The sequence below is a fragment of the Macaca thibetana genome, chromosome 3 (assembly GCF_024542745.1).
Source record: "Macaca thibetana thibetana isolate TM-01 chromosome 3, ASM2454274v1, whole genome shotgun sequence".
Lineage (NCBI taxonomy): Eukaryota > Metazoa > Chordata > Mammalia > Primates > Cercopithecidae > Macaca > Macaca thibetana.
The window spans coordinates 66981830-66999455 of NC_065580.1; the positions used below are offsets into that span (position 1 = coordinate 66981830).

At 37.9% G+C, this 17626-nt stretch overlaps 1 protein-coding gene across 4 annotated transcripts in view; it reads right to left on the reverse strand.

The window, feature by feature from the left end:
• Nucleotides 1-17626, reverse strand: part of ABCB1 (ATP binding cassette subfamily B member 1) — a 220063-nt gene that overhangs the window by 86038 nt on the left and 116399 nt on the right. For all 4 annotated transcript variants that reach the window (XM_050785269.1, XM_050785270.1, XM_050785268.1 and 1 more), the window contains one exon: nucleotides 8513-8681. In XM_050785269.1, coding sequence (XP_050641226.1) covers nucleotides 8513-8681 — 169 coding nt within the window. The remainder of the gene's footprint in view (nucleotides 1-8512; nucleotides 8682-17626) is intronic.

The following is a 17626-nucleotide window of genomic DNA, read 5'->3' on the forward strand; positions in this document are numbered from 1 at the left end:
GGTTTTTCCAAATATAAGACTGTATCATCTGCCAACAGGGATAATTTGACTTCTTCCTGGCCAATTCAGATGCCTTTTTTTCTTTCTCTTGTCTGCCCTCACTAGGACTTTCAGTATTATGTTGAATAACTAGTGAAAGTGAGCATCCTTGTCTTGTTCCAGATCTTGAAGGAAAGGCTTTCAGTTTTTCCTCATTTAGTATGATACTAGCTGTGGGTCTGTTGTATGTGGCTTTTATTTTGTTTATGAATGTTCCCCAGTTTTTAAAAGTTTTTATCATGAAGGGTTGTTGAATTTATCAAAGGCCTTTTCATCATCAACTGTAATGATCATATATTTTATATCCTTCATTCTGTTGATATGATACGTCACATTGATTAGTTTGCATATGTTGAATAATCCTTGCATCCCTGGGATAAATCCCATTTGGTCTTGAACAACATTTTAAAGTGTTGTTGAATTAGGTTTGCTAGTATTTTTGTAGAGGATTTTTGCATCAATGTTAATCCGGGATATCAGTCTATAATTTTCTTCTTTTTTTTATTTGTCTTTGGTTTTGGCATCAGAGTAAGACTGGCCTCATGGGATGCGTTTGGAAGTATCCCCTCCTCCTCTGTTTTTCAGAATAGTTTGAGTGGTATTGGTATTAGTTTTTCTTCAAATGTCTGGTAAAATTCAGCAGTAAAGCTGTTAGGTCCTGGGCTTTTCTTTATTGGGAGATTTTAAAATTACAGCTTAAATTTCATTACTCATTATTGGTCTGTTCAGATTTCTGATTTCTTCATTGTTTAAACTTGGTAGTTTGTATGTGTCTAGGAATTTATCCATTTCTTCTAGGTTTTCCAATGTATTGGCAAATACTTGCTCATAGTAGCCACTAATGATTTCTGTGGTATCAATGATAACATCTCCTTTTTCATTTGATTTTATTTGAGTCTTCTCTTTTTTTCCTAGTCAGGTTAAAGGTTTGTCGATTTTGTTTATCATTGCATTTCAAAAAAACAACTTCTCATTTCATTGACTTTTTGGTGTTGTTTTCTTGATTTCAATTTCACTTATTTCTGCTCAAATCTTTATTATTCCCTTTTTTCTACTAATTTTGGGTTTGGTATACTCTTGCTTTTCTAGTCCTTTAAATTCCATCAGTAGGTTGTGGTTGTTTACTTGAAACTTTTTTACTTTTTCAATGTAGGCATTTATTGCTATAAACTTTCCTCTTAGTACTGCTTTTGAGGAATCCCATAGGTTTTGGTATGTTGTGTTTCCATTTTCATTTGGTTCAAGAAATTTTTCAACTTTCTTTTTAATTTATTTATGGTCATTAGGAACAGATTGTTTAATTTTCATGTGTCTATATAAATATCTTCTTATTGATTTCTAGTTTTATTCTATTGTGCTCAGATAAGATACTTGATATTATTTCAATTTTTTGAAATTTTTAAGACATATTTTGTGACCTAACATATGGTCTGTCCTTGAGAATGATCTATGTGCTCAGGAAAAGAATGTGTATTCTGCAGCTATTGGATAAAATGTTCTGTACATATCTATTAGGTCTATTTGGTCTATATTGCAGATTAAGTCTAATGTTTATTTGTTAATTTTCTGTCTGAAAAGTCTGTTAAATGCTGACGGTGGGGTGTTGAAGTCTCCACGTATTATTGTATTAGGATCTATCTCTCTCTTTAGCTCGAATGATATTTGCTTTATATATTGGGAACTCCAGTTTTGAATGTATACTTATTTACAATTGTTGCACCTTCTTGCTGAATTGATCCCTTTATCATTACATAATGATCTCCTTTGTCTCGTTCTGTAGTTTTTGTACTGAAGTCTATTTTGTCTGATGTAAGTACAGCTACTCCTGCTTTTTTTGTTTGTTTTCATTGGTATGGAATAACTTTTTCTATCCCTTAAATTTTAGTCTATGTGTAAACTCATGAGTAACAGTTAAGTCCCCAGAAAAACACAATTATAACACTGTAACTGGTGTGTGAAGTACTCATATGCACTCACATCAGATCTGGGCCAGATCTGGAGTGAAAACTCGCTGGTAATAGTAAGTACCCAGAAAAACACAGAAAATTATAACACTGTAATTGTGGTGTGTAAATTATTCATATCTGGAAGAGAAAAACTAAAAGATGAACCTACCAAAAATAATAACTACAAGAACTTTTATGGATCGTAGTGTGCTTCTTTATAGGTGAAGTATGTTTCTTGTAGGCAATAGATAGTTGGGTCTTGTTTTTTTATCCATTCAGCCATTCTATGTCTTTTGATTGGAGAGTTTAGTCCATTTAGATTCAATGTTATTATTGATAAGTAAAGATTTACTCCTGCCATTTTTTTTGTTGTTTTTTGTGGTCTTCTCTTCCTTCTTTCCTTCCTTCTCGTCTTCCTTTTAGTGAAGGTGATTTTCTCTGGTGGTATGTTTTAATGTCTGCTTTTAATCTTTTAGGTATCTGCTGCATGTTATCTTATTTCAGGTTACCATCAGGTATGCAAATGATATCATACAATGCATTTTTATTTTTATTTTTATTTTTATTTTTTTTTTTTTGAGACGGAGTCTCGCTGTGTCTCCCAGGCTGGAGTGCAGTGGCGTGATCTCGGCTCACTGCAAGCTCTGCCTCCCGGGTTCACGCCATTCTCCCGCCTCAGCCTCCCAAGTAGCTGAGACTACAGGCGCCCGCCACCACGCCCGGCTAGTTTTTTGTATTTTTAGTAGAGACGGGGTTTCACCATGTTAGCCAGGATAGTCTCGATCTCCTGACCTCGTGATCCACCCGCCTCGGCCTCCCAAAGTGCTGGGATTACAGGCTTGAGCCACCGCGCCCGGCCTTACAATGCATTTTTAAACTGATGGCAACTTAATGCTGATCACATGCACAAACAAGCAAAGGGAAAACTAATACAAACTCTATACTTTAACTTCATCTCCCTACTTTTTATATCTGTATCTGTTTATATCTTACTAGACTGTGTCTTGAATAGTTATTGTAGTTATTATTTTTGACAGGTTCATTTTTTAGTCTTTCTACTCAAGATGTGAGTAGTTTATACACCACAATTACAGTGTTGTAATAGTCTGTGTTTTTTTATGTACTTACTATAACCAATGAGTTTTGTACCTTCAGATGATTTCTTATTGCTCATTAACATTCTTTTCTTTCGGATTAAAAACTCCCTTTAGCATTTCTTGTCTAGACAGGTCTGGTGATGAATATATCCCTCAGCTTTTGTTCATCTAGGAAAGTCTTTATTTCTTCTTCATATTTGAAGTATATTTTCACTGTATATACTATTTCAGGAAAAAAAAGTGCTTTTCTTTCAGCACTTTAAACATGTCATGCCACTCTCTTCAGATCTGTAAGGTTTCCACTGAGAAGTCTGCTTCCAGACATATTGGAGCTCCTTTGTATGTTATTTGTTCCTTTTCTCTTGCTCCTTTTAGGATCCGTTCTTTATCCTTGACTTTTGGGAGTTTGTTAAATGTCTTGAAGTAGTCTTATTTGAGTTAAATCTGCTTGGTGTTCTACAACATTCTTATACTTGAATATTGGTATCTTTCTTTAGGTTTGGGAAGTTCTCTGTTATTATCCCTTTAAATAAACTTTCTACCCTAATCTCTCTGTCTACCTCCTCTTTAAGGCCAATAACGCTTTGATTTACCCTTTTAAGGCTATTTTGTAGGTTTTGTGGTCATGCTTCATTCTTTTTTATTCTTTTTTCTTTTGTCTCCTCTGAGTGTGTGTATTTCAAATAGTCTGTCTTCAAGTCCACTAATTCTTTCTTCTGCTTGATCAATTTAGCTATTAAGAGACTGTGATTCATTCTTCAGTATGTGCTGCTGGTGGAGGAGGGCAAGAGTGGTGCAGGCAATTCAAGACTCTCTTTCCTACCTTCTTCAGTGCCTCTGTCCTCAGTATGATGCTAAAACCAAATAGTGTGGTCACTCACCTGGTTTTTGGTTCTTATGAAGGTGCTTTGTTTTGTGAATAGTTGTTCAATTTGGTGTTCCTGTAGGAATGGGGGTGGGGGCGATGATTTCTGGAGGCTTTTGTTTGGTTGTCTTGTTCCACCTCCTCCTAATATTTTTTTTAATCTTTTAAGTTTTATTAGAGACAAAGTCTCACTATTTTGCCCAGACTAGCCTTGAACTTCTGATCTCAAGTGATCCTCCCACCTCAGCCTCTCCAGTAGCTGGGACTTCAGGTACACACTACCACACCCAGCTTCTAGTCCCATTCCTTATGCCAAGATTTAGTGTCATTTCTTCAACTGCCTGGATGTCATTTTACATGTGCCTCACCTGCCATCTTCACCACAACACATTTAAAACCACAGTCGCCTTTATCTAGGATCATTTCCAGATAGTGGCCAGTCTCATAAGGAAGATGAGAATTCACAGAATACTACAGAAATTCATCAGTGATTAAGCTTTGTTTACAAAAAAAGTGGTATGACAAAACCAGAGAGTTTCCTAGGCTCCAGTCATCAGAGATTTTAAGGCAAAGGCTGCACATATTCTATAATTAAACCAGAGATAGATGGGAGTAGCTGTCAGGAAATCTGGTCCATAGTAAAACAGCAGAACAAAAGGTGATATCTGTTAATTACTGCAAAGTATTGGGACGAGAAAACTTATGAGGGTTCTATTGCAGCAACAAAGAAGGATCTGCTTACTCAAGAAGTTTTTAGAGCTGTCTAATTAGATCCTATGTTTAGTGTAAACACCTCCAGGCTTTTAAGAGCCTTGGCAAATCCAAGTCCCCTTAAGCAAGGAATACTTCTCCAATCAGGAGGCTCTGGTATCTAGTCCACCCCCATGGAGAGATAACGAGGTTTTGCCTAGGGAAGGGCAAAAAGAAGAATGCTCTGACAGTATCTGGGGCCCCAAGAATTTAGTAGGCTGGTTCTCCCTCCACAGGCATGACAGAATATGTTTGCCCTCATCTCTGGGACAAGCATCAAAACCTCTGATGCTATCCCCCCTTTCCAGGCAGCCTTGAGGGTCTCTGACAGTCTGAATCTGCACACATGCAGAGTAGTGATAGTGTAGTAAGTGTCCTAAAGTGAAAATCGCAGTAAAGATAGCATGCTGTCTTTACAAAGGCATGCAAGGATACACAATGGTGGGGGGAGTGGAAATGAGGAGTGGCAGTGAGGGAGAGTATTAATCTTACTTATTTAATCTTTATTTTCAAATGGTTTCACCTGTTACACAGAATATGTACATTTTGTGTAGGCGACAGATGCTGACCATACTTGGTTATCACCTCCTCTTGGAAGCCTCCCATGATTCCTCTATATGGAGTCAGGTGTCCTTTCTCTGTTTTTCCAATGCATTTTATGTATCTCTGTATTATATCACTAATCATATTCAACTGTATTTACTGGTTCACTTGTCCATCCCTCCCATTATACTAAGCTTCTCAAGAGTTGGGAATGATGAGGGCATATACTATGACTGGCACACAGAATGCTCTAATACAAATTAACTGATGGATTGACTGAAGACAACAACCCCTCACTCAATACCCTAACTCAGAGATGGGGAACCTTTTTCTATAAAGGACCAGATAGTAAATATCTTAGGTTCTTCAGACCATATGGTTTGTACAACTACTCTACTGTGCCATTGTGGCATAGAAGCAGTCATAGGCTGCTTACATTCATAAAATATAAATGAATAGGTGTAGCTACATTTCATTAAACTTTATTTACAGGTACTGGAATTTAAATTTCACATAATTTCCATGTGTCACAAAATATAATTTCTTCTTTTGATTTTTTTTCCAATGATTTGAAAATGTAAGATCCATTCTTAGTTCACAGGCTGTACAAAAAGAGGCAGCAGGCCAAATAGCCCGGGGTCATAGTTTGAAGACACCTACCTTCCCTGAAAGGCATGGCTGGTGATTCAGTAACCAAGGAAATGCTACTTAAAGGGGTGATTATTCACATCTGTAATAGCTACTGAGTAACTTTGGGTATGTCTCAAACTTTCAACAACTATAAAAATTGAGGTAGTATCATAGAGTTTTGTAAAGAAAAATTATATAAGGAACCATATCATCTTTGCAAGTTATGTAATTTCATTTGTGAGGAACATGAAAGCCTGTTGATAATAACAGTAACTAATATTTGTTGAGTACTTTTTATGACTAGACTTTGTTCTGTGATTCTTCAATGAATGAATCCACTTAAATATCACAACCATCCTAAGAAGTAGGTTCTATTGTTATCCAACTTAATAACTAAAGTATGAATAAATTCCCTAAACCTCAAAACTAAAAATTGGTAAGGGTGTGGTTTTTGAGCCAGGTAGTTCAACTCCAGAGTCTATTCTCTAACCACTAAATATATTCCCTCTTAAGAGGATAACAAAAGTAAACTTTCAAATATTTCTCTAAGCTTTCTCTTTCCCATTCTCAAGATTAGAAGAGTGAGCTTAATGGGAATGACTGGCAAGGAGTGCAATGTGAACTACAATCTCAACTGGAAACTAGATATCTATGAAGGTGGAAATCTAAATTACTAGCTGGCAAGCTGTGGTGATGTGGCCACTGTTTAGCCTAGGAGATTTTGATAGGCATACAGACACATGGGCCTATCCAGAAAGGAGCTAGTCATCACAACTAGGTCATCATCTGTTTGGGAACTCACGCATGCTATTAAGTAAGTAAGTGAGTTTACTATGTGTCTTAGTCCATTTGGGATGGTATAACAAAATACATAAACTGGGAGCTTACAAACAATAGAAATTTATTTCTCACAATTCTGAAGGCCGGGAAGCCATTAAAAAGTGAGCAAGATCTGAATGGACAGAGATGTACCCATTAGGTCTACTGAGCCACCAGAGTGATGAAATATTTGATTCTTCCACTATGAAGCACTAAGAGAGCTAACACCACAGAATATTGCCCAATATAGCATGTATAGGAACCAATGAATTCAGAAAGCATTGAGGACTTCCTTTGGTGAATGGTGTAAAAGAAAGGTACCAGTTCAAAGGTGGTACAGCATCTTTCTGCAGGTTCCTTTGAATGCCGCAAAAGAATGTAATAAATCCATAAGAATTTTACATAGCTCAAACATACAAAAATTTTTCTGGCCCAGCCTATTACCTGCATCCACAGAATTGAAGTAATTCTACCTTAGGGTAAACAATGTACTTTTCAGGATCACAAAGTGGTTCCAAGGACCCACTGAAAAATATCAAAAGATCCATTTACACCCGAGATTGGTATGAATATTTATGTGCATGTTTCTGGGGAAGTGACTCATTGCATTCATCAGAAACTTGAAAGCTCAAAAGTTGAAAGGTCCTTGTAAGCTAAGTGGTATCACTATATTTTCAAGTACATTCTCAAACAGGCATTTTCAACATTTGACCACCTACGTGCAAACTAGATTGTAAGTTTTTGAGTAGCTTAGTTTAAATCAATCTAGGCTTAACCAGAGGTAACCTAGGAAACTCAGAGATATCAATCCATTCCTCCCCATCGAGAGAGAGAGAGAGAGAGAGAGAGAGAGAGAGAGAGAGAGAGAGAGAGACAGAAAGAGAGAATATGTATGTTACACCCAGATTATTTCTGTAGTCTATTCACTTTCCCACTTTCCTTGAGAGCTGTGTTACATCTGTTTTCTCTGTCTCTATCAGCCAATTGTCTCGCTTCCTACTTCACTGAGAAAACTAAAGTTACCAGGAGAAAACTTCCACAGATTCTCACCTCCTCATCTACCCACCACTGGGTACTGACACTCAAATTCGCTTTTCCCACCTGTTATTGTTTTCTTCCACAGCACTGGATTCCATTCTTTCTCAAGGATATCACTCTAGCAAATCTCTTCCCTCTCTCATTCAAACATCACTTTCTCCTTTCTTGAGGATCATTTCCATTAACACACAAAACAAGCTACAAGCTATTATTTATCTTACCCTAAAATACACCCCCCCAACACACACACAATTTAGCCCCACTTTTCCATTGCTGAATCTACTTCCAGAGAGCCCAACATATAACAATGTCCAAAACTAAATTTCTGGCATTTATTGCTCAAATCCACTCTCCTCCATTTCTCATTTCTGTTGATAGTAACTGCATCCTCCCAGTTTCTAGGGCTAAAAACTTTAGAATCATCCTGAACTTTTCCTCTTACACCCATATTCAATCTGTTAGGAAATCTCACAACTGATTTCTACTTACCATTCAAGGTTCTAATTAAGTTCCTATATTTCTTCTTGAGCTTTCCAGAATATTTCTGACTTCACAGAGCTCTCTCTTTTTCTACATATCTCTGCTGGCACTTCAGTTGTGTGTTGTAATGCTTGCAAATATTATCTTTTCTAACTCACTACAAATATGAATTATAGCTCAGACTGTCTGCCTCCTACAGGACTAAACACACTAATGTGTATTTAGTAAAGAATCTACAAACATCACTTGAAGTGCTTGTTTTTGCTGCAAGTTTCCAATAAAATTGGTACACAAACAATACTTACTGCTATTAGTGTTGTTTAAAAACAGAGCTCCTAAATTTCCTGCATTTGCAAAGGTATCCGTCATGTCTCCAAACACCAGCATCATGAGAGGAAGTCCAGCTCCATGGATGATGGCAGCCAAAGTTCCCACCACCATATACAACTTGTCAAGCCAATTTGAATAGCGAAACTAAAAAGATAGAAAAAAGAATAGCAGAGGAACAATTAGTACAGTTTCATGGATGATTTGCTTTCCCTTCAAAATATATCCAAAATCCAAACATTTTTCAGACTACTACTGATACTACCCTAGTCCAAGATACACTCTACCTTTGCTAAATTATTGCAATAGTCTAAGTAGAAATGGACATTTGATTCTTCCATTGAGTTCTGGCCTAATTCTTCACATTGGACTTGGTCTGTCTTCTTATATGAAGTCTAATGAGAAGGATGGGACATTTTGGGAAACTGCAAACGTATTTAATAGTACTATAATATAGTATTTGTTGCTCTAGTTTCTAAGAATAGAAGCCACTTATCATCTCATGGGCAAAAACTTGAATGCCAAAGGCCCCTCTGAGGATACCATGGAGGAAACGTTGTGTTGCTTTAAGAAAGTGGTTTGGGTTAAAGACCTGCCGCACAATGGAACTGGCATAAATGTAAAGCGATTTGAAGATAATTGGGCCTCAATAATGAGCAGAAAAAATGAGTCCAATGCATGCTTGTCAAAGAACATTTTTTCTGAGAAGACAAAATATGGCAATAATGAATGACAAGTGGAGATCTGCATAATCTCTTTAAATGTAGGCAGGTCACAGGAAGGAAAGGAAAGAAAAGCTTCTCTGAACCCAAAAAGTTACAGGAAGAGGACACAGTTAAGAAGAATGGGCTCAGGGACCCCTTGGGAAGTGATGAATACTGCTCCCCTATAACTCAGGGAACTAGCTAAGGATTGAAAGAAAACCAAAGGAAAGAAAAGAGAAACGGGATAAAGCCAGCTGTGGGTGTCTATGAATAAACCCCAGGGCAGAAGATTATCATGTGGATGGAAGATGTAGCTGTAGGCAACAGGTTTGCAATGCAGGGAGGAAACTGGGTAAAAAAATCATAGGCCTAGGCAGGAAATATAAACCAAAACAAAGATTAGGCAGCAAAAAAGACATAGCCACAGACAGCAAGATTTTAGAACTTACATATACTTCACAAGGGGATAGACATCAATCCTAAAGTTAGCTTACACGAATCTTACAGTAGCAACTGGGGAATTTGGTACTGGACTGCTAAGTGGAGACATAAAGAATGGTTATTACCAGAAATGAATGGCAGTCCATAAAACAGGAGATAAAAAGTAAAGTCAAATTATGAAATGATTAATGAAAATTAAGATATGGTGTAAAAAGAGTATCTAATAGATACTTAAGTATTTGCATTTACCCTTTTTCTAGCTCTTAAAATTGTAATCAAATGAGCTCAAGTTTGGGTTCATGGCATAACTTTCCATGTTATGTTATGGGTTGATGACCTAATAACATCATCATATTTACAGATTAAAACATTAATGGGAGAATCATGTTTTGGCATGTTGTTTCATATTTCTTTGAAACACTGGCTAAATTTTGCACTATGTATTTTGTCTTAGATAAGAATTCATCTGCTTCCTTAAACACAAATGAAGGGGAAGAGGTCTTCTTTTAGAGATTACATTAAAGTAGACAAAATATCAAACTCCTAAGCACAGGAAGAGAAGATAGTTGATATGAAAAAATTTCTCCCATCACCACCAACACAGGACATTTTACCTCCAGAACTATCATTGGCCATAATAAAAATAAGTGGATCATGAAAGTAAACATTTACTGAATGCCTACTCAATGACAGGTAAAATTTATCCAGAGATAAATGCCAAAGATATAACCCCTGCCTCCAGAGAGACTAAAGAAAAACGTATATGCAATACATACTCTGCATGCTTTGATAGCACAGTGTATAGAATAGACATAAAACTGAGTCAATCATCATTCCCTCCTTTGTGAAAAGGCTTCATATTTAAAAGAGGTGATGCTTCCTTCCAGCTTTGAAAGTTGACCAAGTGTTAGAAGGAAAAAAAAGGCATTTAAACCAAAAAGAACAGTAAACTGAGACAGAAAAGAGTACAATGTGCTTATAAAAGACTGAGTCCCCTCAAGTTTGGGGTGTGAAGTGTGGAAACAGAAAGAAATAGCTGACTGAATCAAAAGACACCCTTCACTGAGCTGGGAAAATTGGAATTACATCTCTTAATCTTAGACTAGAAGGAAGAAGATTAAAGTGAGTACTAATTTTCCAGGAATGAAGACAGAAAATTGAAAGAGTTCAGAACCTCGTATTTCCTTTTGTATTTTTTAAAATTATTTTTTGTTTATTTTAACTTTTAAGTTCAGGGGTACAAATGCAGGTTTGTTACATATGTAAACTTGTTTCATGGGGGATTGTTGTACAGATTATTTCGTCACCCAGGTATTAAGCCTAGTACCCATTAGTTATTTTTCCTGATCCTCTCCCTCCTCCCACACTCCACCCTCTGAAAGGCCCCAGTGTGTGTTGTTCCCCCCTATCTGTCCATGTGTTCTCATCATTTGGTTCCCACTTATAAGTGAGAACATGTGATGTTTGGTTTTCTGTTCCTGTATTAGTTCGCTAAGGATAATGGCCTCCAGCTCCAGTCATGCCCTGCAAAGGACATGATCTCATTCCCTTTTATGGCTCCATGGTATTCAGTGCTCTTTATGTACCACATTTTCTTTATCCAGTCTATCATTGATGGCCATTTAGGTTGATTCTATGTCTTTGTTATTGTGAATAGTGCTGCAATGAACATACAATGCATGTGTCTTTATAATACAATGATTTATATTCCTTTGGATATATACCCAGTAATAGGTCAAATGGTATTTCTGTCTTTAGGTCTTTGAGGAATCACCACACTGTCTTCCACAATGGCTGAACAGTGTATAAATGTTCCTTTTTCTCCACAACCTTGCCAGCATCTGTTATTTTTTTACTTTGTAATCACAGCCATTCTGACTGGTGTTAAATGGTGTCTCATAGTGGTTTTGATTTGCATTTCTCTAATGATCAGTGATGTTGAACTTTTTTTATATGAATATTGATCGCATGTCTTTTAAGAAGTGTCTATTCATGTCTTTTGTCCACCTTTTTATTGGGTTGTTTGTTTTTTCTCGTAAATGTTTTTAAGTTTCTTATAAATGCTAGAATACCATATTTCTTAGTGACACGAAGCAAGATTGATTTCTAGAGAGAAGGGGGTGAGAAGGTTTGAAGAAAGTGGTAACATAATGCTGAGTAGGACAAAAGCCTCAGTCAAATGCCCTTGCTCTGTAGTTTATTAGGAAGGAGACTTTAGGGGAAACAAATCTTAACAACTTTGAGCCTCAGTTTCTGAATTTACAAAATGAGGAAAATATTCATACACACAGAAAGCCTTACATAGCTGTTATGAGGGTAAAAATGAGAATACAAGAAATTTTTGTTGAGCATACAATATACAAATATACGATATAAGCAGGTACTGTCACTGGTTTTGAAAATATAATAATTAACAAGACTTTTCAGTCTCATAAAGTCAAAGAGCAGGCAGACCAAAAAACGTTGTAGCACAGGTGAAATGTAAGATAGAAGTATAAACTAATTGTAAGTGGAGACTTTTTTAAAAAAAAGAAATGTGCCTGGCATGATGGCTCACGCCTGTAATCCCAACACTTTGGGAGGCTGAGGGCAGAAGGATCGCTTGAGCCCAGGAGTTTGGTACAGCTCGGGCAACATAGGGATATCCTTTCTCTACAAAAAATTTTTAAAACTGTCTGGGTGCGATGGCATGTGCCTAGGGTCCTAGCTACTCCAGACTCTGGGGTGGGAGGATCACTTAAGCCTGGGAGGTTGAAGCTGCAGTGAGCTGTGATCATGCCACTGTACTCCAGTCTGGGTGACAGAGTAAGACCTAAAAAAAGAAAGAGAGGCCGGGCGCGGTGGCTCAAGCCTGTAATCCCAGCACTTTAGGAGGTCGAGACGGGCGGATCACGAGGTCAGGAGATCAAGACCATCCTGGCTAACACGGTGCAACCCCGTCTCTACTAAAAACAACAACAACAAAAAATACAAAAAACTAGCCAGGCGAGGTGGCGGGCGCCTGTAGTCCCAGCTACTCGGGAGGCTGAGGCAGGAGAATGGCGTAAACCCGGGAGGCGGAGCTTGCAGTGAGCTGAGATCCGACCACCTGCACTCCAGCCTGGGTCACAGAGCGAGACTCCATCTCAAAAAAAAAAAAAAAAAAAGAGAGAGAGAGAGACGAGAGAGAGAGAGAAAGAAACAAAGAAAGGGAGAAAAAAAGAAAGAAAAAATGTTTGATTAGATGCTAACAGGAAAGAGAGAGAAGGTGAATCAGAACCACATAAAAGGCATGTTGATGAGTGCCCAATGCCAAAGATTGAGCTTCCCAGGGCAAAGAAGTAGGAGGTACTGACAGGAGAGAGGTTTAGGTAACATTCAGCAGGTTAGATAGCAAACATGACTTGGATTTGAGAGGGAATTCATCTGTTCATTTATTCATTTAACATTCAAGGGATATGTGAATATTTTCAAATATCTTTCATATATTTGAAAGAACCCAATAAGGTCAGGCTTGGTTCTAGGTACTGATAACAACAGTGAGTAAGACAAGCTACCTATCCTCATAAAGCATACATTCTAGTGCATATAGTAAAAGGGGGAATAGATGTATTCAACATTCATTCAATATTTAAGTTCCTATGAAAGTTCCAGGCACTGTTCTAGGGCATTTGGGGTACAGTAGAGAAAAAATATACAAAAAAACCTCCTGCCTCCATGGAGTCTACCTTCAGAGAGAAGATCAACACACAGAAAAGAAATCAGACAGTGATAAATATTCAGAAGAAAAGCCATACATGGTATGACACAGAGATAGGCAGGGTCACCTGGTTTAGATTGGCTGGTCAGAGAATGTCTTTCTCAGGAAGTAACATCCATGATGAGACTTCAGTGACAGGAAGGATACAGTTCATCCTGTGATGATCTGGGGACAGTGCATTTCAGGCAGGAAGAGCCAATGCAAAGGTACTTGGGTAAAAACCAGCTTGCTGTGTCCCAAGGACCAAATAGAACGAACATTGTGGCACAGCAGAGTGAAGGAGAATATTTGTCTGCAGTAAAGTCAGAAATAACAGAGGTCAGATATGTAGGGCATTTTGTGATGACAGGAAGGAGTCTGGGTTTTACACTGAATTTCCTTTGTAAGCAGAAAGGAAAACATTTAATGGTTTCAAGGTAGGGACCAAAGTGGCATGATGTGGCTACTATGGGTACATTTTTAGAAGAGCAAAAAGGAAGGAGGGATACTAGGAGATGAAAGAGCAGTTGAGAGAGTAAAGTCTTGACTAGGTGTGGTAGACAGAATAATTCTCCCCCACAGCCTGTCCAAATCCTAATCCCAGGAACTTGTGAATATATTTCTTTACATGATAAAAGGGACTTTACGGATTTAAAAGAGCTACAGATAGGGGATTACCCTGGATTATCTAGGAGGGCAAATGTAATCACAAGGGTTCTTATAAGAGGGAGGAGGGGGCCTGGAGTCAGTAGGAGATGTGATGATTGAAGTAAGAGGTTGGAGTGATGCAAGGAAGGGCCTGTGAGTCCAGAAATGCAAGTGTCCTCTAGAAGCTGAAAAGGGGAAGGAAACAGAGCCTCCAGAAGAAATGCAATCCTGCTGATACCTTGACTTTAGCCCAGCAAAACATTCGATTCCAGAATAGTAAGATAATAAACTTGTGTTGTTTTAAGCCACTAAGTGAGTGCTATTTTCCTACAGCAGCAATAGGAAATGAACGCACAATGTCAAAAGAGGAATGATAAAGAGGCAGGGCAGAGCTGGAAGAAATCACAGGTTGTGGTCAAAGACTAATACACGTGTGTGTGTGTGTTTATACCTTCGTAGAGGAAAGCCCACCCAAACAATAAGCCCAAGATCCTGTCCACACTTGTAATTTACTAAGGTACTAATGTAATTTATGAGGCACGGTTGTTGGAACTGAAGAAGTCAGAGAATGTTGAGCCTTATTTGTAAGGTTACCAAAATACTCAGAAGAGTAACAGGAACATAAGATGAATGAAGTAGAAGCAATCAAATGATAAAGTCCTCAAGGAATGGGGGTGGGGGTGTAATTCGAGGATACTGCTGAAAATAGATAGAAGATAGTATAATTATTCAGAGTGAAACTCAAATAACAAAGGAGTTTGCATGAGAATAAAAAATAATTTGAAAATGGCTTTGTGGAACTATAGGAATGTCCACATCATCTCTGACTCCTGTGATAAGGAGTTGAGAACTCTAACTTCACAGGTAAGGGTAACACAAGAAAAAGCCTGACACAAGAAAAAGAGAAAAGCCTAACACAAGAAAAAGAACTGGAGGAAAATCAGCAAACCGTGACGTAACAGAAGCAAATACAAAAAATATAGGAGACAGTCTAAGTGCTGCTGAGAGATCAAGATAGAATTTTAAAATGTCCACTGAACATAGAGAGAGGCAGGAACAGGAGCCAAACTTCAATAGGTTGAGAACTAAGCGAATGGTGAAATCAAGATAGAATGCAAAGGCCACTTTTGTGTGTGAAGGGAGCTGGCAGGGGTGGCTCCATGAAGGGCATCAGTAAGATCACAGTGCCTTGATGTGTCAATGCCAATGGGACACACTCAGTTGAGAGGGAGAGATAGAAGATAAAGAAGAGAATAAGTGGTAATAATAATGTAAGATCCCTGAGAAGGCAGAGGAGATAGGAGCCAAAGTATGAGTGATTAGTCTTAAGATTAAAACTCTGTCATAACTGGAAAGTTGGAGGAGAAAACAGATCCAGATACAGGTAGGTTTATATGATTATTGCAGCTGTGAAGATCAAGGAGTGGTTTCCATATAACCATAAAAGTTACCCAAGTTGCTTGGAGGACCAAAGTGGAAAGGGAGACACTGAGCCAGGTGACATAGTCTTGGATGATCACACGGTCAGAAGATCAAAAGATAGCAGCAATAAAGAACTCTTCAATTCCAGAGAGATGAGTTTAACCAATCATAAATGATTACAGTTGTTAAAAGCAACTGGGCATATTTGAGTCTACCCTGCTTACTAGCTATGCGATCCTGTGATTTTTGAATGCGTTACTTAACTTCTCCGAGTCAGTTTCTTCATCTGGAACATAAGAATATCACAAGTTCCTAAATTGCGGGACTTATGTCCCTATATGAAGATTATGTCATGCAATAAACATAGGGTCCTTAACAAATGCCTGGAACAAAGGAAACACTTAACATTGTTAAGTATTATCTATCTGGAAAAAAATTAATGTTTCCATAAGACACACATAATAGAAAGCTCAGAGTTCAATCTACAGTGCACAATTCTTGCAAGAATATATAATCTTTTTGTTGTTGTTGTTGTTGTTGTTGTTGAGATAGTGTCTCACTCTGTCACCCAGGCTAGAGTGCAATGGCACAATCTTGGCTCACTGCATCTCCATCTCCTGGGTTCAAGTGATCCTCCCACCTCAGCCTCACGAGTGGCTGAGACTACAGGCATGTGCCACCATGCCCAGCTAGTTTTTGTACTTTTCACATAGACAGGGTTTTGCCATGCACCCAGTCTGGTCTTGAACTTCAGGGCTCAAGTGATCCGCCAACCTTAGCCTTCCAAAGTGCTGGGATTACAGGCACGAGCCACAGCACCTGACCAAGAGTGTATAATCTTTAAGAAGTTCATTATGTGTAGAAACTGCAGCCCAACTTTTATTTTTCTTGCTCTATGTGTCGCATTTCCTCACTTGCTTTAGACTTTATTCTATTTTTGTGTTTCTGTAAATGGTGAAACAAGGTCTGATATAAATTTAAAAGGCTAGTATAAAATTTTGAATGTATTCCTTACTTCTTTCATCACTTTTAAGATTGCTAAAAAGTCTCATAGTGGAAATAAATTAACAGACATTGTGTGCAGACAAGAGCTGACACAGCAGCTCTAAGGCCGCCATGTTTAGAAAGGCCTGTATACAAACACTGGCGCTTGGCTGGAACTTGGATTTGGGGAGGATTACCACCATTCTAACTGATAAGTATGGCCAAACTATCTGTACAAACAATATGGTTCTTCCTTCTGCAGTTCTGCCTTCCTTCTATGAGTCTGAAATTTTGGTGCAAGCTGGGCGGATGCCTACATGATCAGCGCCTAATAAAATCCTTGGGCACTGAGTCTCTAATGAGCTTCTCTGATAAATAGCATTCCACAAGTGCTGTCTCACCTCATTGCTTGGGGAAATTCAGTGTGCCCTGTGACTCCGTTAGGAGAGAACTCTAGGAGCTTGCACCTGGTTTCTTCTGGACTTCTCACCACTCACCTTTTGCCATTGCTGATTTTGCCTTGTATCCTTTTGTTGTAATAAATCTTAGCCATAAGTCCTTTGAGTCCTCCTAGTGTGAATCATTGAAGTTGAGCTTCTTGGAAACCCTGAACACACAATGTTTTTGTCTTCATTGAAAACTATTATTAATAAGCAATGCCAGTGACGTCACCAATATATTGTTAAACTTTTATTATGTTCTTGTGTTTGTAAGTTTTATATTGAAGTTACATTCAATGTTTTCTATGTCGACATTTCAGGAAAAAGATGTGAGGAAACACTACCTAAGTAGTAGAGTACTTCATCAACAGGCTTAGAATATATTCTCTCTGTCCTGGCCCCATTGTGCATCCTCAGACAAGTGAACATGTCTGGCCCCAGTTTCTTCACGTGTAAAATTGGAATAATAATAGTATCTATCTCAAAAGGAGTTGTAAGGATTAAATGAGATTATATATGAAATACTTAGGACAATGCTTGGCACATAGTGCTTTATGTGTGCTAATACTACTACCTTATATTAAAGCTCCATATTTTTATTCTTTCGTGCCTTAAACTGAATTGAGTATTGATAACATTGCCTCTATATAGTAGGTCTGTTAAATTTTCTAAAATATAAGACTACTAAGGTTTAAAAAACTTTAACTACAAATAATAAAAACTGAAAGTCTCAAA